This window comes from Electrona antarctica, assembly GCF_951216825.1.
Source record: "Electrona antarctica genome assembly, chromosome: 14".
Taxonomy (NCBI): domain Eukaryota; kingdom Metazoa; phylum Chordata; class Actinopteri; order Myctophiformes; family Myctophidae; genus Electrona; species Electrona antarctica.
Genome location: NC_136795.1, coordinates 1,561,392 through 1,586,792, shown reverse-complemented (window position 1 = coordinate 1,586,792; position 25,401 = coordinate 1,561,392). Strand labels below are relative to the sequence as shown.

Below are 25,401 nucleotides of genomic sequence, written 5' to 3'. Positions count from 1 at the left end.
GATGTAAAGGGTTACTAGGTTACCGTTATTTCCCCTTGTATAGCCTACCATTACATTTAGAACAAAACATTGAACCAGAACCACTGGCCAAAGGCAATAGCAAAGGTGGATTCACATGTGTCAATATTCATTAGGTATGAGCATGTTTGACTAGTAACTAATGTGTGCCAGGGTTTTTTTCTTTTTTGATGAGAACATCAGCATAGATAGGGCAGCAGCAGAATTGTTTTAGCAACAAATCAACTTTGCAATAATTATATTTGATGCAAGGGCCTGTAATATAAAGGCAAACATTTTAATCTGGTTGTTATTCCAGTGACCATTACATAATTTCTAAATAAAGTAAAGATAGGATACTCTTGTAAAAGAATGTGCTTGGCTCTTAAAAGAGCCTTTTGTGGGTATACATATGGTGCAGACAGTTTACTTCTTTTTGGGAGCGGCGTTCTTTGCTGCCTTGGGTTTGGCAACCTTCTTGGCTGGAGCTTTCTTGGCTGCTGCGGGCTTCTTAGCCACTTTCTTGGGGCTCATGGTGGCCTTCTTCGGGCTTTTGTCCGCTACTTTCTTGGCGGCAGGCTTCTTGGCTTTCTTGGGTGATTTCTTGGCGGCTGCGGGCTTCTTAGCCGCTGCGGGTTTCTTGGCTGCAGCAGGCTTCTTTGCTTTGACTGCTTTCTTAGCAGCAGGTTTCTTTACCTTCACCGCTTCTGCCTTGTTCATCTTGAAAGAGCCGTTCAGGCCGGACGCAAGCTGGACCAGGGTGCCTTTAGCGACCAGGCTCTTGACAGCGATCTTAACGCGGGCCTTGTTCTTCTCCACATCGTAGCCTCCAGCAGCCAGAGCCTTCTTGACCGCAGCTAGGGACACACCGCTCCGCTCCTTGGAGGCGGACACGACGTTGACGACCAGCTCAGCGACGCTGGGGCCGGTCCACTTGGGTCGGGGTGCTGCCTTCTTCTTGGCGGCCTTGGCTGGTGACGGAGCTGGTGCTAGCCTCGGTCCCAGGCCCACTGGGACCGCGCTGCTCCAGGGAGCACCAGGGAGCCGGAGCACCAGGTCGCACCAGGCCCAGGTCACTCGTGCTGGTGCGACTTCTGCCATTGTCTCGGATCGGATAGGATAGAATAGGTTGCTGTAGGACATTCTCTCAAGTAAACTCTCACAGACTGATGCTGAACGCTCTGCAGGGGCTGGACTTAAACACCACATGAGAACCATTTCGAGTCAACACACACAGGCCCTCTTCTCTCTTGTGCCACTTGTAAAACTTGTAAAACAAGTTATAAAAACTACTGTGTATATTATTCAATGGGACAAAGAGCTGACCAGTTAACACACATGTGCCTTTCTGTCATGATCTAAGATGAAAGCAGTGCACTCCTTTTTAGTAATAACCTCAAAACATCACCTGTCTACAGTCAGAGCACAGTGTTGCCTCTAAAATATTGTAAACTATGTTGTAATAACAACAATACTCACAATCAATTTAGTAGACATTCCTGGCGATGAGATACCACAAACTATACTTTTGTTATGTCATCCATGTTGCTATAAATATAATGTTTTATGACCACAGTAAACACACTCCAGTTCAAGGAAGCATGGTGGTGGAGTTGATCTCAAATTCCAATGACAGAATGACAGCTGTTGGGAAACTTGGCAAATTTTGGACAAATAACTTACTGTGATCAGAAAACTAAGCGTGTTTAAATCTTTAATCAAGTGTATCTGTATATTTGATTATGGAAACACGATGTACCCAACACACTTCTTAGGTAGCCCTGCTAGGCTTCATGGTGCAATGTGTCAACTCATGCTGCAAAACATGTTATGATTAACTCATCTTTGCACTCTGTATTTTATTTTATACAGAGTGCAAAGATGAGTTAATCATAACATGTTTTGAAGCATGAGTTGACACATTGCACCATGAAGTATAGGCCTAGCAGGCCTACCTGAGAAGTGTGTTGGGTACATTGTGTCTCCATAATCAAATATACGGTTAGACCAGTCATTAGTCCTACAACTACAACCTATCTCAAACCCTAACCTCCCACGGGGCAGCACACCCAAACCTAACCTTATCCCATGTCTAACCAATGACTAGTCTAAACTAAGTATGCACCCCGGAATGGTCTTGTTGAAATAAAATGGCTTTGCCTTTCATAATAGCATGCCCTCCTCATTGTGTTATTTAGATAAAAGAGAGTAATGAAAAATGAAAAACACTGGGCTAAAAAAATAGACTATGGCAATGTACGGCACACATTCACTCAGACACTATTGCAAGGTCTTTGGAATGCCACACCAAACTCTTGTACCAGAGGCAGTTAGTTTAGCTCATTTGTTGGTGTCACATTTGTTTGATAACTATATATTGCTATGAATAAGAAATAATAAGAAAAGTAGCCTAGTATACGAACATCAATGGAAAATAAATCTCCCACAATTCAACCCTCTCAGAGTTACAAATGGATACAGTAACACTGAGGATTTGACTGTGCACATGTGACAATAAATTAAACACATAACAATTCAAATAAATGCGGACCCCCAAATACTAGAAACATGCTCAACCCCCACCTCCACTTTGAGAAGCCAACACTGATAGACAATCATGTAGATTAGATTTACACCAACACTCTCTACACTTGCTTTGTACAGAAGAGTCTCATCCCAGGACTATGAATAGCTGGCTGGTTTTGGTGTGAATTTAGCATCATGTTGAGTTCAACACAATGGAACAATGCCTCCCCATCCCCCACAGGGTGGAGCTGAACGTCTGTGCATGTTGATCACACATTTAATCCTGGGTTTATTTGTTAGAGATGAACATCAGTTATTTAAATTCTGATTAAAGACCAGACTACGTCCACGAATGAAATAAACTAGTCTGTGGGGGGAAAAAAGCCCAGTATTGAAATTTCAGCTTGTGCAAATCTAATTATGTCTGTTAAGCAAAAAACATATTATACATGTACTGTCCCTACATATCTAGGAAACAGCATTAGCTATAGAGGGTATGCGCATGCTTAAAGTGAATGGCACATCGAGTGGCAAAGGAACATGCAAAGTGAGTTTAACATTGTTTAATGTTTAATGCAATCAGATAAGCTTTTTTGTTTGGATGCATGGGTTGTCAAGGCTAGAAAGTAGTTTTTATCCACTCAGCGTTCCTGCATAACTTCCTGGTTTCAGTAGTTTTTTGGCTTATTGTTAGTTGCTAGTGCATGTCTAGTGCATCTAGTATATATCATAGGAACAATCTCTTCAAAGTAAACATTTGGTGGCTCTTAAAAGAGCCGTTTTGGGGTTGAGACAGTAAAGGATTAGTCTAAGCACGTTCTCCGCGGATACGACGGGCCAGCTGGATGTCTTTGGGCATGATGGTCACCCTCTTGGCGTGGATGGCGCACAGGTTGGTGTCCTCAAACAGACCGACCAGATAAGCCTCGGCAGACTCCTGGAGAGCCATGACGGCGGAGCTCTGGAAGCGCAGGTCGGTCTTGAAATCCTGGGCGATCTCCCTCACCAGGCGCTGGAAGGGCAGCTTACGGATCAGCAGCTCGGTGGATTTCTGGTAACGACGGATCTCCCTCAGAGCCACTGTACCGGGACGGTAACGGTGAGGCTTCTTCACTCCACCGGTTGCCGGCGCGCTCTTACGAGCTGCCTTGGTGGCGAGCTGCTTCCTGGGCGCTTTGCCACCGGTGGACTTACGAGCGGTCTGCTTGGTTCTTGCCATTGTATCTTGTTCTCCTCTAAAGAAGTTGAATAGAATGCTTATTGCAGAGCAAACTGCTGCTTTTATTTGCGCTTCTGAGACGCCGTTGTTCTCCGATTGGTCAGTGGTGAGGGACCTCCTTGTTTGGGGAGGTACCATGCATTACTGGCACCGATTGGAGGGGAACTCTTACCAATGTCATAGCCTACCTACTGGAAATAGCAAATAAATACTGTGGAATACTAGTTTCCAGGCAAACTGATGCATTGCTGTAGTCATATGTTGTATGACATGGGCCAAAAAAATAAATAAATAAATAATAATAATAATTATAATAATAATAATAATAATAAATAACCCAAGCATGGTGTATAAGAAGTAGGCATCTCTTGAACTAGTTAACTGTGACTCATATAATTCATCACAAAATATGAATGTGGTCCAACTTGCAATGTGGACAATTAACTGCCAAGAAGTGTGGATTTTGGACTAGAACTAAAAAGTGTGTTGAACTTGAATATAGGCACTGTAATCCATGAAATGTGACACTAACTGTAGGCTAAATGTGAAAGATATTGATTGCCTACAAATATTTACAACCACACATATCATACTGTGTATAATCATCCTTATAAGACAGTCAGTTTACCAGTTAGACGCCCTGAGGGGGAGAATTGCACATGACAGGGGAAGGCAGATGAGCACTGGCACTGGCATGGGAGGTAAGATCAATATATGGAATGAATTATGTACTGGCCATATATAGAGCATGTCTTGAGTGTACAGGGTTAAATATGGAACATATGGAATGCTGGAACAGGTCAGCTCCATATATGGAGATCTAAGGGTAGCAGAGGGGGCAGTGTCTGAGTGTACAGGGTTTGAGGTAGGGACAGGCCTTCATTTTGGGGCCTGTTGATAACTAGAGTTTGAATGGACAGGTCAGTCAAAAGGGAGATCACATCAAGGAAGGATGGGTGGGGAGGATCAACATATGGAGATGTAATGGTTTGAGATCTCAGTTCATTTCAATTCAATTTTATTAAAGTGTCAAATCACAACAAGTTGTCTCAAGACACTTTACAAACCAACAAAGATCCACCTAGAGCAAGCAATATTGTGACAATGGTAATGAAAAACTCCCCTTTAGGAAGAAACGTCAGGCAGAACCCGACTCTAGTCTTCTCCATGTATGGCCAGGCTATCCAGGGTTTGATGAGGTCAGTGCTGTGATCTTCATGTTGACCATATATTGTGGCTTGACGTGCCATGAGGCATAAAGGACGGATGGCCATATATGGCGTGACTGACGGAAGGACATGTTTTCATAGTAGCAATAAAATGAGGCTATTTCAGAGTGGGCTGTTTAGCTTGGTTGCAAACTGCTGCATCTTATCTCATTGGCTCTGAGACAACGTCTCTGGTGGCGAACCTCCTTCTTTGAGGGGATCCGTCCACGCCACTAGCACAGATTGGAGGAGAGCTCGTTCACACTCGCTCTCATTCATTGGTGGGGCGCACAGCCACACATACACTGTGTGTTGTTGAAGAAATGTGACACTTATGCTGTTCCCCATAGAAAGAATGACAGAATTGTGATGTAAGATTGTTCCTTTACTGAGTGGTTCTTCATCTTTTACAAGTTCATGGAGTAAAACCTGAAACAACTCTTTAACATTAACTTATTATGCATGAAATTGACATTCACAAGTTCACAACATGAATACTTCCATATGAGGCCTTTCAATATAAGGATCCTTAAGTCTTTAAAAAAATAAAGCATTTCTAAACATAACGGTATACAATATAAATGACATAAAACAACACAACACTAACTGTAGACAATGAAGGATATTGATTGCCTACAAATATTTACGATCACATCATACTGTGTATAAGTATGCTTATAAACTTTATAAGACAGTCAGTATCATACTGACTTCAGAGTTCAACATCTGTCACAGTCTGACACTGTGTTGAAGAAATTGTTGAAGAAATGTGTGGTCAGGAACCTCCTTCTTTGGGAGGAGGAGATAGTTTAGAACGAGAGTAACCGATCACGCCATTAGCAGTGATTGGTTAGGAGCTCATACACGCTCAGCCCGCGCTCTCATCTGTGTCTATGATTGGTGGGGCGCACGGCCGCACATAGACAGTAGCAGTAGAATGTGCGTTGTTGAAGATATAAAATGTCTCTCGCGCCTCTCCTCCTGCACATTTCTTTCTTCGAGATTCAACTCCAGAAATAAAACTACATCAAAATGAGTGGCAGAGGAAAAACCGGAGGAAAGGCCAGGGCGAAGGCTAAGACCCGCTCATCCCGTGCCGGGCTCCAGTTCCCCGTAGGTCGTGTCCACAGACTGCTGCGTAAAGGCAACTATGCCCAGCGAGTGGGCGCCGGAGCTCCAGTGTACCTCGCTGCGGTGCTCGAGTATCTGACGGCTGAGATCCTGGAGTTGGCTGGAAACGCTGCCCGTGACAACAAGAAGAGTCGTATCATCCCCCGTCACCTCCAGCTGGCCGTCCGCAACGACGAGGAGCTCAACAAACTGCTGGGCGGAGTGACCATCGCTCAGGGCGGTGTGCTGCCCAACATCCAGGCTGTTCTGCTGCCCAAGAAGACTGAGAAAGCCGCCAAGAAATAGATTCGCTTCATTTCGACCGAACAAACCCCACAAAGGCTCTTTTAAGAGCCACCCACTGTTTCTATATAAAGAGTAACTTCCAATGCCCTTAAGGAAGGACACGCACTTTAGATATTTATGTTGTCTGCAGTAGCAATTTTTGTTAAAATGTGTTGCAATGAATTAATGACAACTATATGAATTACTGCTTGATGCCATTACTTTTTCCCGCTCGTGCGCCCCTTGTTGCCTAATTTGCACGTAACGTGTGTATACTAGCAATTGCTTTCATTGTGGGAGCTTTATGCTATCCTGGCGGTTTCCTCCCCGCAAACATCAGTGAACCCTCGCTATGAGTCTGGCTAGCACCTCGCTGGACTGCAAATATAATGAACTATGCCTTCTGTTGACAAAGAATAGTTAATGCTCTACGTTGCTCGGTAACTAAACGTGTTTTGTTCCTAGTAATTAATGACGAATTGTCTGATAATAGAACTATTAAGACTCATAATGTGAAGGGACTAAATTCGTGCATTAAGAATGAACAATTTTCCATATTACCTAGTTGAGCAAATAAAATTACCTCATATTGTAGGATGTGTAATAATACATTGTCATTACAGGATACTATATTGAGGAATTCTCTTTAAATTAAGTTGTGGGTGGCTCTTAAAAGAGCCTTTGTGGGTTAAAACATGCTGTTGTGTTGTGTGGATGTTTACTTCTTCTTCGCGGCTGCCTTCTTGGGTTTCGCCGCCTTGGGCTTTGCTACCTTCTTTGCTGGTGCTTTCTTGACGGCAGCGGGCTTCTTCACCTTCTTGGGACTCTTGGTCGCCTTCTTGGGGCTCTTAGCTAAGGCTTTCTTTGCAGCGACAGGCTTCTTTGCCTTCTTGGGGGATTTCTTAGCGGCTGCGGGCTTCTTAGCGGCAACCTTCTTGGGGGATTTCTTTGCCGCGGCGGGTTTCTTGGCTGCCGGCTTCTTGGGTTTGGCTGCCTTCTTAGCGGGTGTCTTTGCCTTCACTTCGGTCTTCTTGTTGAGCTTGAAGGATCCAGCAGCACCGGTACCCTTGGTCTGGAGCAGGGTACCCTTTGCTACCAGGCTCTTCACAGCAGCCTTGACGCGGCTGTTCTTCTTCTCCACGTCGTAGCCACCGGCGGCCAGAGCCTTCTTGAGTGCGGCCAGAGACACACCGCTCCTCTCCTTGGAAGCGGTTACAGCCTTGACGATGAGATCCTGGGCGTTGGGACCGGCCTTCTTGGGTTTGGCAGCGACCTTCTTCTTGGCTGCTTTTGCCGGGGAGGCGGCAGCTGGAGCTGGGGCGACTTCTGCCATTGTCCTGTAGTTCGTATTTCAGTTGCACTGAACCAAACTCTGAGAGTAGAGAGTGATGATGAAGCAGAGGAGAAGGGGGTGGAACTTAAATGATGTGTGAGAACCTTGTAGACTCAACCCACTAGGTCAGTGCTCTGTGTGCTGCAGAATAGTGGAACACTTGTGTTTTCTCTACAACTAAAAACCAAATAAAACACAGACAAATTGAAGTATTAAAGTAAAACAACAAATGAATCAGATAGCAGACTAGTTTCGCATCATAATTAAATCATGTGGAGCCCTGAGGCCTCCTGCGTTTTCGTTTGAGACGTTTAAAACCTCACATATACACAGCTACATGGAGAGTTGTTCATCAACTTTCCTCTGTCATTTGGCTTTTAAAATAGTTTCACATACAATACCCGAGCAATATTCACTTCACAGCAAGGTGAGATGTATGTCAATGTTGTAAAAGTAAAATAAGTCATCTGTGTCAATGTGTTTGTTTTTAAAATCAAAACTTTTCAGTGTCTGCAAACACAACTGTGGACCTGTGACATGGTGACTTATGAGAGGACACTTGTGGTCATTTCTTTTGCTCTGTTAAAATGTTGTTTTGTTAATAATTGTAAGAAATCTGACATGTTTCAGTTCATTTCACACCCAAATCCAGTCTGTATTTATTCAAGAATGGCGAATTGAGAGCAATCTTCACTTTTTCAAAGTACATGGGCCTGCATAGGTCAAATACACAAGACAACATTTACAAAAACATTTGTAGCACATTTATACTCTGATTGCCTGATATATTGTTGTATTGGTCAAAGGGAATACAGTAGTTTGTGGGTGTATTTTACTAGAAAAAACAAATTGTCAGTATTAAGCATTGTATGACACTTGAGTGACAAAGGTCTACATGCTGTGTTAGGGTGCTGAGTTTATCCACACAGCATAAACGAGTGGTTATCAAAGTGCCAACCATATATTAACATAAGTTAATATAGCATCACAATTATTTTAAGCACTTTCATGTGTTATACTTTGGATATTCGACTTTGAAAGAGAGGGACGTTGGTTATTCAAAAATAGCTGTTCTACAAGGTCAAAACACGTCAAGTAGTCTGGCAGCCAACATGTTGTATTTATTTTGGGGGGGATACAATGTTGTCTATATACATACATTCATGAATCCACTTGCTGACCGGCTGTCAGTTTTTTATAGGGGGATATATGTGACGGTTGTGACCATACCATGAACATCCACAACTTTATGTAGCATGTGACATGTCAAACTGGGGTCTTTCATCATTCTGATTCCATTCCAAGCATTAGTTTTGCACACAAAAAACACTCCTTGGTCTAGAAACGGCTATAGCCACTTGCCCCAAAAATGTGCTGGGCTCATCACATTTGTGATGCCATATACAGTAAACCCCTATAAAACAAAATGCTCAATACCGTCAACCGGTCAGCAAGTGGATTCATGAATGTATGTATATAGACAATATTTTAGTATATACAAAACTATACATAACAGCACACCCAGCTGCAGGACTAAAGTTACACTGCAAGGTTGTAGATCAGAGAATCTTACAAATCTTTAGGTATACTATGTATTGTATGCTATATGCCTACGGTCTTTCAACGGCCCAGTGTACGTGGGGTCTGTAATCTTACAAAAAAGTTTGTATTCAGACCAAATCACAGACAGTCCATGAATCATGGCTCATAGTTAAAAAAAAATCTACTTATTCAGACATTACTTGAATGGAATAAACTCTGTAGGGAAAGTGTGGGCGGCTCTTAAAAGAGCCTTTGGGTTGTTAGTAGATCAAGTCAGTGTTATTAACCTCCGAATCCGTACAGAGTGCGTCCCTGTCTCTTCAGAGCATAGACAACATCCATGGCGGTCACGGTCTTTCTCTTGGCGTGCTCGGTGTAGGTGACGGCGTCACGGATCACGTTCTCCAGGAACACCTTGAGGACACCGCGGGTCTCCTCGTAGATCAGACCGGAGATACGCTTCACTCCGCCACGGCGAGCCAGACGGCGGATAGCGGGCTTGGTGATTCCCTGGATGTTATCACGAAGAACCTTGCGATGACGCTTGGCGCCTCCTTTTCCAAGACCTTTTCCTCCTTTTCCTCGGCCTGACATTTTAGCTCTACTTGAAGATGTAGAAGTGAATGAGTGTAGAGCCCTAAGCCTTGTCCTTTTATGTGTGTTCTGAGGACGTAAGGGAGGACATTCAGACATCTCTGCACTGGGCGGTACCTAAGCTGCATACCACCCCCCCTGTCACAAAATACCAGCCATTGTTCTGCTTTCTTTGTTCTCACCAACCGTCTTATTTTGCACATTGAGCATGTTAGTATGTTGTACTTTTACAAATATGACAATTATAGGTAGAACTAGAAATTATACTGATTATTCAGAATTGTGTATATTCATGGGAAACCAATGTTTTCTCTAATGTATGACCTCTCATTCACAAGGTAGTGTCCACTTGGCCAGGGACTTTAGGCTTTGTTATATTCAAGTGGTTCAGTATTCACTTCAGTGATGTTGAGAAAATGCATAAAAGACCATATATTAAAACATAATGCCTCAAGAGCTTATAACCATTTTGGTCCTGTTTGGGTTCAAATGGGTAAACACAGTTCCATGTGTTTCTGAGCTACAGACTTTTAAGTGCTGCATTGGGTAAATGGAAGTTAGAACACTAAAATAGGTTTCCACCTACCCAAATATGTTCTTGCACACTTAAATTCAAATGAGCTTTATTGGCATGAGAAAACAAACGTTTACATTGCCAAAGCAAGTGTCACAATACAATAAAAAAAACTGTTCAAAATGGGGAAAGTATATACAGTTGAGGGTACAGCATTTTGTAAATCATATACATGTTATAACAGGGTATAAAGCATTTTTGGGACAAATGGCAGCATTTTTTCTCAGTACTATTTAAATAGTATACAGACAACTCAGATTTAAGATCTCTTTAAAGGCAGCTCTGTTTACATGTGCAAGGTCCAGCGGTACAGTAGTCCTTAGGGTGGTTGTATTCCATTGGCTAATCATCTTGTCACAACAGTTCACACATTTTGCTGCCGTTTGACCAATGACAAAACTCCTGGAGAAATACAACAATGTGCATAGTTTCAAACTCATGTTGGGTGTGAGCAATCTGTGGGAAGTATGTGTCTCTGATGGGCAGGTGGTTAGAAAGTCTAGCTCTGTTTCCACCACATTGTGTGTGCAGTGTGCCAGTGAGTGCATAGTATGTCTTCCATTGGGAGTGGGGTCTGTTTGTCTCTATTGCAAGGCTTTGTTCACCAAGTCTGTACCTAATCAATGCTTTCCTAAGTGTCTGGGGTCGCTTTCTTTTAGGTGGTCATGAAAGTTAAGTGCCCTTTTCTCCATTTTGAGGATGAGTGGGTATCTCCCTAATTCTGCCCTGCAAGCATCGTTTGTCGTTTTCCTTTGGGTGCGGAGGATGGATTTGCAGAGTTGTGTGTTCAGTCTCAGTTTGGTCGTTTACCCCATTTTTCGGGTTCTTGGTTTGCTAAGGGGGACCCCAGATCTCACAACCATAGAGGGAGATGGCTTCTATGACGGAGTCACAGATTGCTGCAAATCACGATCCACTGGTCATTACTGTGTAATAGCTGGAAAATGCCACCCGAAGCCATACCTGGCTCAAGTTCAAAGTACATGACAATACTACTGAAAACGAAAAGAGTGTTTAAAACGACTAGTCTTTCTTTAAAACGTTTAAACTACACCAGCAGTTGGCAACTCTTATGGGGGTCCGCAGGCTAAGAAGTGTCAATTTGGGGGTCCTCGACATGAAAGTTTGGGAACCACTGCCCTGGAAGGCGCTTGCGCACCACAAGGGGAGAACACACCATTTGAATTTAATTTCAAATGCAGTTATACTCTGGTTAACTGTACGAAACATTTAATTTTGACCACTAATCAGTGTGGATTCAATAGACTACGTGCTAAACTGAGAACACAAGTCTGTCTCAAGAGACTATACCAATTCATAACTGCTGTATCATTAAAAAAAAAGTATGCAAGGCATGGCAATGCGTCACCATCAGTCAGTGTTCCCTTAAATTTAGCGACTTTTCATTCACAGACTTATTAAAAAACGGGTATATTGGAGATGGAAGTTAAATAAAGCACACCCACAAAAAGCATAGAACTTAAACAACTTTATTTCAGCATTATTTGTCTTATACATCTGTAAGGTCAGGTGGTCCTGAATCATTTTTGGGGGACCATTTTTGGGGCGTCAGATTTATCTGCGATGTCAGATGGTCTAGAATGTGATGTTGGACGCGACAATGTCGTTGTTGGACGTGATGACGTAGTCGTGTGCATTTTAGTGTGGTGGCCCTTTTGAACAGGGCTGGGCATTTTAGTGCTTTGGCCATTTTGAACAGGGGTGGTGGGCATTTTAGTGCGGTGGCCCTTTTGAACAGGGGTGGGCAGGCTGATGTCGCTGGGAGGGCCTGTGGTGCTGGGCTCCAACTCGTTGGATGATGGTGCAGCAGTGGTTGGAACAGGTTTGGCCGTTGCATCGTGGGTCACATAGTCTGTGGAAACGTCACCATCCCCATCTGGAAAAATGAAAACCGTACAGAGATTGAATTTATGCAAGCAAAGGTAGCAACACGAGAGAGAAATGACACAATGAATGAAGTGGTGGCCAAGTATATATTTGTAGCTTTTTTTCCCTCAAAATAGCTGATCTACAAGCTCACATCAGGTCTCATTGCAACACATGAATACACATTTTGTAATCAAAATGTGCAAAGTCATTATTCATTGTATTAGTAAGATGTCTAATCCTTTTAGGAGAGTAGAATTTACAATATTTGAGGAGTATCAAAATAAATGTCCAGTGAACTATTGAATATACTTCCCACCATGAATCTATAATATATCATAATATACCATACTTCCTTAATGTTAACGAAGTCCACACCCACAACACCATGCAGAGGGAGTGCAACGAACCATGTACAACCCAGATTCGGCACAAAGGGACTAAATTATTTTCGCTCCTATGCCACCAAAATGTGGAACGCCCTACCAACTGTCATTAAGACATGCAAATCCCTTGACTCCTTCAAAACCGCTCTCAAAGGGCACCTACGGACGGCTGCAATTCGAAACTGGCCCCCGTAAAATCGGAATCCCTCAAACACGAACGCAAGGACAACACAAGAGACGGTCGCGGCCACACAGCCAACTCAAGGTATGGCCACTGAGCCGACCCAACGCAAGGATAACACAAGAGACGGTCACGGCCACACAGCCAACTCAAGGTACGGCCACGGAGCCGACTTGGGGACCCAACACAAGGACAACACAAAAGACGGTCACGGCCACACAGCCAACTCAAGGTACGGCCACGGAGCCGACTTGGGGACCCAACGCAGCTCCAAGGAAAACAAACAAATTAACGGAGCTGAACGTGAATCCCCCCCACCCCTTTTTTTCCCCTCACTGTATATGTTTCTTTTCCCTTTTTACCTCCTTTATGATGAATTCCTGTTCCGTCTATAGAAGTGTCTATTTGTACGTCTCTAAATGTTTTGAACATGGTGGACCCTATTGGAAACAAGTGTAATGCTTAATTGGGTCGTCCACTCACAGTTAACAGCCTTTGTATTGAGTTTGTGCTTGAAATGTACTGTAATTCTGCAAACTGTTAATAAATTCTTCAATCAATCAATCATAACAATCCATGAAATACCTTCAGTTCCACTCTTGGCAGTAGAAGGGTCTTCTTGATGGCCAATATTGCTTGCAGTAGAAGAGTCTTCTTGATGGCTTGTCTTCACGTCGGCGGTGTCATTCTCTGATGTCTCCGTTACAAGCAACTCATCCAACACCAATCTTTCCTTCAGGTCTGGGGGGGGAAATAAATAAAATTAGTTCAGAGATTCCATCTGCAGGACCGGCAATCTATACTGTAAAAAGCGTCACTGTTATTTAACCTTTGAGAGTGTACAAATGCAAAGAGTTATGAGTCTATTTGGTGAACCAGAGTTAGACACCCCCCCCCCCCCCCCCCCCCCCCCCCATGTTGAACCAGCGTTGGTCAAGATCTAAATTGATTAGTACCTTTCTCAGCATGAAGGTCTGTCTGCGCCGAGCCCCCAACTTGACTGGAGTCCACAGGGCTGCCAGTCTGACTCCGAGGATCTGAACCTGATGGAACAGGTCAAAATTCAAGCTGGTATAGTGACACATTAAGACGAAATAAGTGTTAAATAGCTGTAAATGCTGATGTGTTAAATGGCTGAATATATCAAATTGCTATATGTAAACACACTGATGGTATAAGTGCTTTGTTCAGCCCTTTAGTAAACAGATCATATATTTCCAGGTGGGACACCCAATTTCATCCAGATCATATATTTCCAGGTGGGACACCCAATTTCATCCAAGCAGGTTCATGAATGAAATTGGAAGAAAAAAAAAAATATATATATATATATATATATCTCAATCATTTACTAAACAAACAATCATTATCATCAACATAGAGCTTTAACTACATTTAACATGTTCTCCAAGACAATCCAACGATTTGTTATATTGGAGTGTTGTGACCATAGAGGTTGTGACCTACTGGGTTTGGGTGTGGAGTCTATTCCGCTTCTCCACTTGCTGCCATACAGGATTGGTCTAGCAATTTTAGCGAGGAGGGGAGGAAGCTCCTCCTCAGGAATTGGACCAAGTTGTTTTGACAAGACCAGCACGGGACCGATGCCTGCCTCCTGTTCCCACACTAAAAAGACAAAGTATGTTCACAATGCAGGCAAATGTAGTTTCTGAAATCTGATAGTTAGTACATACTTAAGGTGATCACTTTGCTAAATGCTTAAATTGTCTGAATACACAAATCCAGACACTCTGAACCAGACCAATCGTCAGAGTCAGTACTGGTTGCAATTTACAACATAGCCATGAACAATGATCTGTCCTAGGACGATGTCACACGCTGAAAATAGCCAAGCTACAAGTTCACATTAAGTGGCTCTTCCGCTTGTTGATTGGCCACTTTCAGCGAGCAATACAGTCATAGGATGAAAAATAAATCTGCTTCAGTGTTTCTCATCTTTAGAAATCAGCTTTGAATAAAAGTGCAGCAATGCAGTTCAAATCTAATAACAAAAAAATAGTTTGCTGTTCAGCCTTGATTTGTGCTTCCATTCTACACGTTGCCAAACAACAAGTCATTCGTTTGTGACTACTCACCAGTTTTCATCCCAGTCTTGATGTGGGACTGAGGTTGAGGCTTCCCGAAGCCACGAGGCATAAATTCAGGTTGCATAACAGAGTCAGGGCCAACCTCATTCTGGCTTAGACCACCTTCACTCTGGTCTTGACAATAGCCACACATATAGTCATTGTCATCAGCAGACCGCCATCTAAAAAGGAAGATTGCATAAAAAGGAATATTGAAAAATGGTCAAACCAACAAAACTCTACCAATCTATAAGCTCATGACACTTTGAGCGACATAGGAGACATGCTTTCTTCTATGGAATCCAAATGACAGAAATCAGTCGTGGCGACTGAGAACCTTGATCCGTGGGCTTAATGCTGCGAATGGAACATGCAGAGTGAGAGGAACAAACCTTCCGTTAATGAAGGTGCAGGCCTTGTTGTGAGAGTCAACGTGTGCGACAGGGCTGGCCGTAATCAGACACGTGATGTAGAGCTGTGGAGAAAAGTTTGTAATTTTAAAATTCATTATGGATGACATTTATCATAAGACAATCAAATGGGTTCCAACACTTACATCTCCTCTATCTTCCTTCTGAAACCTGAAGGCATCGAGGACCAGCTGCAGTTTGTCATCCTGTATCCTGGGGTTGAACTGAGAACGTGATCCTTCGATCTGAGAATCCACCAAGCACCTATGAGCAGAAATGCACAGCTTGGTCAATGAGTAGCATAGTGGCAATCCTGTCAACTTTTATTAATCTGCAGCTGATACATGCGAGGTCAATCATCAGTTTAAATCCCCAGGGGTCTGCACTTGGTCTAATCCCATCCCACCCCCCCCCCCCCCCCCTCCCTTAACGAAAATAGCCGAGCTACAAGCAAAGTAGTGCACATCAAACTGCGGGTCCTTGACATTGAGAACTGGGTTAATTCTTACCCATCATTCTCAATGAAAACATATCTTGGGATAGAGTGTCTGTCAGGGTCCAGCGTCGCAACACAGCTGCTCAGGAACACCCTGAGTCCCATGTGGTGACCGGTCCTCACCGAGGCCTCGATGGAGATGGGCTCTCCAATGAAGAACACCTTAGATCCGTGCTCATACTGCCAGTCACCTAAACATGAGCAATATCAGCGTTATTTTCAGTTTGTAGGTGTAAAGAAGAGTTGATACATGCGAAACGACCAGAATGGAAACAAGTCCAAGACTTAATGTCTGACTGTACCACATGCCATTCACATTTCTGATCATTTATTTTTCAATCAAAAAGTCAGTGAAATGTTTTCAGACAAGCGCCATCATTTGTAGATTCCAGGAAAGTGGAGAATAGATTTAGAAAGAAAACTAGTCACATATTTAAATATTCCTGATATGTGTAGAGTGAAATGTACATATGCATTGCAATCAGGTCAAATATTCCTGATAGGAATAAAGGTTATATATATATATATATATATATATATATATATCGGTATTGTACAAAGGGTGCACATCGGAAGAAATCGCAGCATCTATACGTACAGTGTGTGCAGCAATAGACCAGTAACAGATATAGAACTTAGTGTAGTCTCACATGCATGTGAACTACAGCAGTCCTTCTCAAATGGAGCCATGCGGACCCCCAGCTAAAATGTGTTAATATATTATTATCAAATTCAGTTTAACATGAAAGCCATTTTATGAGTTTTTAAAAATAGGGTGGAGATGCCATTTGATTATCACTTTCACTTTGTTGAAAAATGCAAGGGGTAAAACATTTAAATGTGGAATAAAAAATAAAAAAACATTTTGTGGCAGGGACCCCCATAACAGACAATTTGATCAGGCAGGGGACCACACACATAATCCATTTAGGGGTCCCTTTAAATGTCTTCTTTTAGAACCACTGCATGAACCGATACAAATGGGACCTCAGTAGGTTGGATTTGAACTCTGTGATGAACCTACTTGTCATGATCTTCAGGTCGAACTCCAGGGTCTGAATAGCAGCCTGGTTGGAGGTGAATGGAACCCAGGTAGGAGAGAGAGAGGAGCTGGACAAACTGTACTTCCTGAAAGACAAGACGGTTTACGTGAGGCCGTTTTAATCATTCATTTAGACCGGACTAAACTGAGAGCAGAGAGACCCTCAGATAGTGTGCGCTTGGGCCGTGTTCCCCCTGGGGGGGGGGGGGGGGGTCCATGGCATGAAAAGGCTCGAGGACCACTGACGTAGAAACATAGGTTTTCATAAACCCGTTTCAGATGACATTTGTAGAATCTGGTCTCAGGTCTTAAGCTCACAACACAATCAGGCTTAAATATAAATGTAGTCCAGTCAACCCCTGTTGGCATGCACACTTGCACAGTACTGCTTCCGTAAGATTGCATCGGGAAAACAAATCGTACTGGCTGACAAACCGCTTACAAAGTGGTTGTTTGAGGTCTCAGTTAAAATGTTAAGTTGCCCATGTTAAGTTTATCAACTGTAGCTTGGTTCTGATACCTTTACTTTTTGAATTAAATACTGCGAAAGGGGTTACTCTACTACATGTGGACGGGCTCGACCCAGCTAGACTCCATTTCTACCAGCGCAGGGATAGCTTTCCTCGCAACCTCATCTCGGAGCTAAAGCGTAGATTATAGGGGTACCAAACAGAGCTAACTGACCTCTTGTAATGACACTACTCTACTGGAACCACAGACACAGACTGACCTCATGTAATGACCCTCTACTGGGACCACAGACACTGACTGACCTCATGTAATGACCCTCTACTGGGACCACAGACACTGACTGACCTCATGTAATGAAACTCTACTGGGACCACAGACACTGACTGACCTCATGTAATGAAACTCTACTGGGACCACAGACTGACCTCATGTAATGACACTCTACTGGGACCACAGACACTGACTGACCTCATGTAATGACACTCTACTGGGACCACAGACACTGACTGACCTCATGTAATGAAACTCTACTGGGACCACAGACTGACCTCATGTAATGACACTCTACTGGGACCACAGACACTGACTGACCTCATGTAATGACACTCCACTGGGACCACAGACACACTGACTGACCTCATGTAATGACACTCCACTGGGACCACAGACACACTGACTGACCTCATGTAATGACACTCCACTGGGACCACAGACACACTGACTGACCTCATGTAATGACACTCTACTGGGACCACAGACACTGACCTCATGTAATGACACTCTACTGGGACCACAGCCTCCTCCATTCTGATCAGACCGTCAGCAGAGGGCTCTGGGGAGAACACCAGCAGGTTGGTGTAGATCAGAGAGTCATGGGTCATCTGTGGAGAAGCAGAATTCAGGCATCATCAGCAGCACAGATACAGGAAAGGAGATGTTTGATGCACATTTAGCAAAGTGCAAAACCAGTAACAATTAACAAAAAAAAATGTATCAGGTAGCGTATACTACAGAAAAATGTGCTTGGCCCTCAGCACCTTGACTGTGCACAATACAGTAGGCTAAGTGGACAGCAAAATCAGAAACCATCATAAAAAAGGAGAAAACAGGACCCCCCCCCCCATTGAAAATGGACACCGACAGTATGGCCTCAATATGGGTGCTAGAACAACAAACAATTCTAATATATGTAGCAAGAACACTAGAGTTGGAATCCACTGCATCATCTGAGATGTTCTCAAATTGGGACAGCAGAATGTGTTAAAGGGATAGTTCAGATTTTTGGAACTTAAGTTGTATGAAATACTTGCCATTAATATAGTGGATGCAACTGTATTAATTGATTGCCCGAGTCCTGTGGTGGGAGTTCTGCTCTGGTTTTGGTGAAATATCAAGTAGTTCCGGTCATTTTGTGGGGGGCATGCAGTAAAAGTAAATTAATCCACAAAACGAATGTCATTTGTATTGTTGACCCATTTCTAAAATATTAGTGCAACTTCCGTTCTTTTTTACCCCTCTATCACACAGAACTATGTTGTTTGTGTCCATATCACGACCAAAAAAAATAGTTCCATGTGATAGAGGGGTCAAAGTTGAACGAAAGTCGCGCTAATATTTTAGAAATAGGTCAACAATACAAATTACGTTCGTTTTGTGGATTCATTTACTTTTACTGCGTGGCCCCAGTGCCCCCCACAAAATGACCGGAACTACTTAATATTGACCAAAACCAGAGCAGAACTCCCACCATGGGACTCGGGCAATCAATTAATACAGTTGCAACCACTATATTAATGGCAAGTATTTCATGGCAGCGGTGGCCGAACGGATAGCGGATCGGTCTTGATACCGGAAGGTCGCCAGTTCGAATCAGCGGTCCGACACGTTAAAATTACCACCGCTGAAGTGCCCTTGAACAAGGCATTGAACCACTACGATGAAATGTGTTCTATGAGCAGGGCCTGGCTGGAAACAAGTTATTGAGCTTAGCCCAGATACCCTGGGTAAATATAGTAATCATTTAATTTTCATTTCATACAACTTAAGTTTAAAAAAATCTGAACTATCCCTTTAATGTAGCAATAAGATCAGTTTCAAGTAACTAATTAAACTACTTTATACAATCGGCAGACCTACTAGCTCACAGGCTTTGAAGGCAATGTGAGCTTGTAGATCTGCCATGTACAACTACATAACACAATTGGAAGACATTTGACAAATTTAGAACTTTTACAAAAACATAGAAATACAAATAGTATGGCAAATATGCATATTTATAAAAATGCACAATAGCATTTGGGGGTGCTTGACATGGAAAGTTTGAGAAGCACTGAAACATGCAAACAACGCAATGAATGTACAAGTGGTAAATAAAATGGTAAATAGTGCATTTATGTAGGCCTAGCAGCTTTATCCAAGGCACTTTTGTGCATTTGCAGTCACCAATACCTTCACACACAAACTAAAGTAGGCCCATCCAATCAATGCGTTACGTGTAGGTTTGTTTTACCCAGTGTCTGGTTCCGCAGTCGGACAGTAGAGCGGTGATGGTGTACTCATCGTGGTTGGATGCTACAGCCGAGCACAGCTTGCTGCTCTGCGGGCCCACATGCAGCTCCTCCGCGGCCACCGGAGCTCCCATGGCGAACAGGTCCGCTTTCACCGTGATCTCCATGAAGCCCGGGTAACATTTGACACGCACAGTGTTCACCTCCTCCTTGTGCTCTGGTGGCAGAACATTTTCTTGCGTTTGCTGCTCAGAGATGGTCTGAGTGTTCTGAGAAAAAAAAAACCTGTTTCGTGATTGTCCAAATTGGCCATGGACAGATGGTGAAGCTACAAGAAACACAAACAAAACAAGGAACAGGTTGGCCGAGGAGGACATGGATCCAACGGATGATAACGTGTTCAGAAGAGATGACAACAGGTCTGCTCCCTGTCTCTGACCCACTAGGAAGCTCTAATGAGCCACGAAGCGCCTCAGCAACTATATATAGCCGGGCACTGCCCCCTAACGGCCAACTGCGCACCTGAACTAAATTGTCAGATAATGAACAATCAATCTGCACACTGATTAGTGACTGCACGCCGTTCTCTGTGGCTAGACTGTGTGTGTGTGTGTGTGTGTGTGTGTGTGTGTGTGTGTGTGTGTGTGTGTGTGTGCGTGCGTGCGTGCGTGCGTGCGTGTGTGTGCGTGCGTGCGTCCATGCGTGCGTGTGTCTGTTTGTTATAAGGGCTATTAAGTATTAATGTCCCCAAAAAACATGCCAAAAATGTGTAGGCTTTGTGAAATTGTGCTCCTCAAAAGATACATCGATTTGAAGTGTAGGGCAAAGTAAAGTAAATTAGTGAATTAGTGAATTAATACATAATCAATCAATAAATCAATACAAAACATAAATTAATAAATACATAATCAAGCTTACTAGGACAATATTCACAATTGTTGGGTTGAGATTACGATGAGACACTAGGTTAGGCCTATAGGTTTTTACGGGCTGGGTAGAGTCATGCCTGATTCATCTAAACCTACCATTATTTTTAGGTCAAATGAAAGCCTCCTAAATGGTACATTTATATAGCGCCTTTATCAAATGTGCTTGTACATAGATTGTGCATTACATTCACCCATTCACACACACACACATTCATACACCGATGGCAGCGGAAACCATGCAAGGCACCAACCAGCACATCAGGAGCAATTAGGGGTACGTGTCTTGCTCAAGGACACTTCGACACTAACTCTGGAGGAGCCCGGGTTCGAACTAGCAACCGTGCGGTTACCATCCAGCCACTCTACCCCTGATCCACTGCTGCCTTCTGCATGTATATGGTAGAATATTATGACTGTTGTCTGCATTGCCTGTTGCATGCAGGCTATATGTATATGGTAGAATATTATGACTGTTGTCTGCATTGCCTGTTGCATGCAGGCTATATGGTAGAATATTATGACTGTTGTCTGCATTGCCTGTTGCATGCAGGCTATATGTATATGGTAGAATATTATGACTGTTGTCTGCATTGCCTGTTGCATGCAGGCTATATGTATATGGTAGAATATTATGACTGTTGTCTGCATTGCCTGTTGCATGCAGGCTATATGGTAGAATATTATGACTGTTGTCTGCATTGCCTGTTGCATGCAGGCTATATGTTTTGCATCTATAGTTTCTAAAACTACAGCATGAAGTCAGCCTACAGTATACTATACTGTTTACACAAGCTCATCCTGCCTCTCTATGCTGTGGACCGTTGAGTCTTTCATGTGCACTTCCTGCCCTGCCCTGTACTGCGTGCGTGCGTGCGTGCGTGCGTGCGTGGTAACAATACAAGACCGTCTACCCACCCTACAGTCTACCAGAGCTACGGGACGGCTGCACAATGAACTGAAAGCACGATGAAGACAGGCTTGCATTGGACGTGCGTTCTGCTTTTCACTCACATCATTATGGGTAAGAACATCTCCGAACAGCAGGGCTTCTCAAAGTGGGTGCCGTGGGCGTGGCTGGCACCCTAGGGTGCTGTGACACAAGTCCAATTCGGGGTGATCATATTTGGAATTTATTGATATCACTTAGACCCTCTAAAAACAGACCTGAGTTGCACTGCGTTTGGTGAGTTATTTTCTTTTCTTCAATTTACCAAATCTCTCACTTTAGTTATTTTCAATCTGTCCTATAATGGAAACAAGGAACAAGTTTTTCTCATGATTTTGAAATGGGTTGTTATTTTTGTTATGCTATCCATCTGTTGCTGCTTTACATTTCTGTTTAATAAACTATATTCAATCATCAATGACATACTGTATCTTAGGGGGAAAGATTTGCATATTTACGTAGCATAATATGACACAAGATTCTTCAAAAAATAACAGGGGTTGTTACAGGGGTGCCGTGTTACAGGGGTGCCGTGTTACAGGGGTGGCGTGTTACAGGGGTGGCGTGTTACAGGGGTGCTGTGTTACAGGGGTGCCGTGTTACAGGGGTGGCGTGTTACAGGGGTGCCGTGTTACAGGGGTGCCGTGTTACAGGGGTGCCGTGTTACAGTGGTGGCGTGTTACAGGGGTGCCGTGTTACAGGGGGGCCGTGTTACAGGGGTGCCGTGTTACAGGGGTGCCGTGTTACAGTGGTGGCGTGTTACAGGGGTGCTGTGTTACAGGGGTGCCGTGTTACAGGGGTGCCGTGTTACAGGGGTGCCGTGTTACAGGGGTGCCGTGTTACAGTGGTGGCGTGTTACAGGGGTGCTGTGTTACAGGGGTGCCGTGTTACAGGCCTGCCGTGTTACAGGGGTGCTGTGTTACAGGGGTGCCGTGTTACAGGGGTGCTGTGTTACAGGGCTGCCGTGTTACAGGGGTGCTGTGTTACAGGGGTGCTGTGTTACAGGGGTGCCGTGTTACAGGGCTGCCGTGTTACAGGGCTGCCGTGTTACAGGGCTGCCCTGTGTCAAAACAGAGTTTAAGAAACACTGCTGTACTGTACAGGCAGGGACAAATTAGCCATTGGGCCAGTGGGGCCGTGGCCCAGGGGCCCTTGGCTCTCAGGGGCCCTTCGGGGAAATTGGACCGCGCAGTACTAGGTTTGACGCCCTGAAAAGGGCTCCTGGTGCCCTTCATTGGCCATTGATTTAGTTCAATTTAGGTCAAAAACATGATAAAAACACGGAAAAACACAAAAATGTTGCGCGCACGCGCTATGGGGGCCCTGCAAAAATGACCGGCCCAGGGGCCCTCATGGGGGTCAATCCGTCCCTGTGTACAGGACATAGCTGTGAATTGTGTTTACAGTTATAGTAATGGCAAAGACTGCCTCGATGATATGTATGTGGTTTGTATATCCTCCTGGGGTATTGTCTTTATTGTTTGTGTTGTATTGTATCATTCTATTGAACAGACTGGATTGAATGGCATGGATGGAATGGAATGGCATCTGGTGGTATCGGGATCGGATCGGGAACGAAAAAAGTGCATCGGGACATATAGTTACACATATAAACTTCTCACATACTGCATGTGACGTATAAGCAGAAGGCTGGGGTCATAGCATACTGCTGAGACCTTTAACCCATTCAGGACGGGAACCCTTTTTGATGTTTTAAAACCTCTTAAACCCCAGGGGGGTCCAGGAGGGAAAATCAAAAATATCGGAGTTGGAACCCGAGACCTTGACCAGCCCCATTTACCCGCTGAGAGCGGTTCATGAGGTGGACAGCCGCTGCCCCCGCCGACGTGGGATTGGGGCTTAAGAGGTTTAAGCATTATGTTATATACTTTAGCTATTGAAAAATAGCAGATCTACAAGTTACGAGCTTGTAGATCTGCTATTTTTGAAAATAATCGTGAAATTGTGGCGCAAATCTTTGAATATATATTCTTTCAGAGCGAACGTTTTTAACTAAAATCTTTGCTTCTGGGGGGTGCCTGGAACAACATATTTTCAGATGGGGGTCGGTGGCCAATTAAATATAATGTTTGGGGTCCTTGACATGAAATATTTTGAGAACCACTGTTTTTTTTCAGAAAACCGTCTTGATTTGGAAGCCAATGGGTTAATTTAATTGTTAAATCAACAGTTATATATAAGCTAAATTTGTTTATAAAAATCACACCCGTGTGAAGTGAGGGGCACTCTTATCATCATACATCATCTCATTCCGGCCAATCACAATTTGCGTCCTCACTTTTGTCATCAATGTTTGTGTTTACACTGGCCTAATGTGCACAAACACTCAAAACTAGTCATAGGAGGGGCTAGCGTACCTCAAAAAGAAATACATACAGTTAAAGCATAAGAATCACACCCGTGTGAAGTGGGGCGCTAATATATTAAAGTCTAACTCATGTTGATTAGGTGATGTAATGGTGATGTAAAACAAACGGTGCCAACACAAACATTGAACTAAAGACAAACATTAAACCTGTATATAGGAGGGGGGCTTAATCACTTCAAATATCCGTTTTTACGTCACACACATGACGTAAATTCTCTCAGTTCATTGTCAATGGCATTTGATTTTTGTGTTAGGACAAGAATCTACTCTATAGCTGAATATAAGAGGGGCTAGCACCCCTCAAAAATCCCCATGACATTCAAAACGAGAAGGAAAACTGGTCCTTCTCTGTCCTTCTCCGGGTGTAAGCACAACTGGGATTCCATGCATGGCCAAAAGCCGTGGCGTGGATGGAGCCGTGGCGTCTCCATCCACCAGCTGTCTAAAAACCCGGTAAGAAACGCGGGCCACGAGCGGCTTTTGGCATCTTCGTGACGCTCAGGTGTGCCTGCGCTGTCTCTCTCCTCAGGCTGTGTGGAGGTGGACTTTATCCAGCGGGCAGAGAGCCAGTCAGTGGAGCTGTCCTGTTCTCTGGAGCAGGTCAAAGGTCGCGTGAGCGGCCTCCACCTGTACCGCAGCACCGCCCACAACCACATGATCACCGTGCTATCGTTGATGGACGCCACTGGGCTCAGGTATAGGGCCGAGGGTTGTTGTTATAAGGCTTTTTATTTTGTTTTGACTTTTTGATTTCAATTTCAGTTTAGTTTCATTTGTTTAGGGTTTTTTTTTGCTCCCTGTATTTATTTTTCCAAAGGCTTAGTTATTTTAGTAGTTCACGGCCGGGCTACACCAGGCTTTTTGCGCATAAAACGCGCACGTTTACCCTAAACGTGTGCGTTGAATTTTAAAAAACGCACGCGCGGGCCGCGCGTTTAGGGTAAACGCGCAAGCAAAGCCTGGTGTAGCTTGGCCGTTACTGGTTTTTATTTTGTGTGTTATAGTTTTAGTTTATTGTCATTGCAATATGGGTGTGACTGTAGGTCGCAGTTTACTATGAAACGGACGGACGCTCCAAATATAGCCAATACAGAATTCATTCCATATGTTAATGTGACCTCATCAAACCCTGTACACTCAAGACACACTCCATATAAGGCCAGTACATCATTAATTTATGTTCATCTGACCTCATCAAACCCTTAGATCTTCATATATGGAGCTTCTCTCCCTCAGGGCGTCTTACTGGTATTAGCCATGAGCCTGATGCTTTGTATAACGC

General features: G+C 43.7%; 5 protein-coding genes across 7 annotated transcripts; 1 reads left to right on the top strand and 4 right to left on the bottom strand.

The window, feature by feature from the left end:
* Positions 1-423: 423 nt before the first annotated feature.
* LOC306936393 (histone H1-like) lies at positions 424-7,678 on the bottom strand (the record flags this gene model as incomplete). 2 transcript variants are annotated; one of them, XM_079519887.1, is made up of 2 exons in its annotated part: positions 424-471; positions 7,118-7,678. In XM_079519887.1, the coding sequence occupies 2 exons, from the start codon at positions 7,676-7,678 to the stop codon at positions 424-426; spliced, it is 609 nt and encodes a 202-aa protein (XP_079376013.1). The 2 variants fall into 2 exon arrangements, with proteins under 2 accessions (XP_079376013.1, XP_079376012.1); XM_079519886.1 differs by lacking the exon at positions 424-471 and having other exon boundaries at positions 7,056-7,678.
* LOC306936402 (histone H3.2-like) lies at positions 3,332-3,742 on the bottom strand (the record flags this gene model as incomplete). Its single annotated transcript, XM_079519897.1, has 1 exon — positions 3,332-3,742. The coding sequence occupies one exon, from the start codon at positions 3,740-3,742 to the stop codon at positions 3,332-3,334; it is 411 nt and encodes a 136-aa protein (XP_079376023.1).
* LOC306936416 (histone H2A-like) lies at positions 5,886-6,429 on the top strand. Its single transcript, XM_079519911.1, has one exon. The coding sequence runs from the start codon at positions 5,983-5,985 to the stop codon at positions 6,364-6,366; it is 384 nt and encodes a 127-aa protein (XP_079376037.1). The 5' UTR covers positions 5,886-5,982; the 3' UTR covers positions 6,367-6,429.
* Positions 7,679-9,502: 1,824 nt separating the features above from the next.
* LOC306936441 (histone H4) lies at positions 9,503-9,814 on the bottom strand (the record flags this gene model as incomplete). The annotated part of the gene is made up of 1 exon (XM_079519938.1): positions 9,503-9,814. One exon carries the CDS (start codon positions 9,812-9,814, stop codon positions 9,503-9,505), a length of 312 nt encoding a protein of 103 aa, XP_079376064.1.
* Positions 9,815-11,862: 2,048 nt separating this feature from the next.
* LOC306936374 (zona pellucida sperm-binding protein 3-like) lies at positions 11,863-20,319 on the bottom strand. Of its 2 annotated transcripts, none has more exons than XM_079519864.1 (11): positions 19,858-20,319; positions 18,114-18,229; positions 16,860-16,963; positions 15,849-16,026; positions 15,486-15,603; positions 15,322-15,404; positions 14,939-15,111; positions 14,310-14,468; positions 13,799-13,885; positions 13,428-13,583; positions 11,863-12,285 (listed from the first exon to the last, which is right to left on the bottom strand). In XM_079519864.1, exons 1-11 carry the CDS (start codon positions 20,230-20,232, stop codon positions 11,930-11,932), a joined length of 1,905 nt encoding a protein of 634 aa, XP_079375990.1. In that variant the 5' UTR covers positions 20,233-20,319; the 3' UTR covers positions 11,863-11,929. The 2 variants fall into 2 exon arrangements, with proteins under 2 accessions (XP_079375990.1, XP_079375991.1); XM_079519865.1 differs by having other exon boundaries at positions 11,863-12,261.
* Between the last annotated feature and the right edge of the window lie 5,082 nt (positions 20,320-25,401).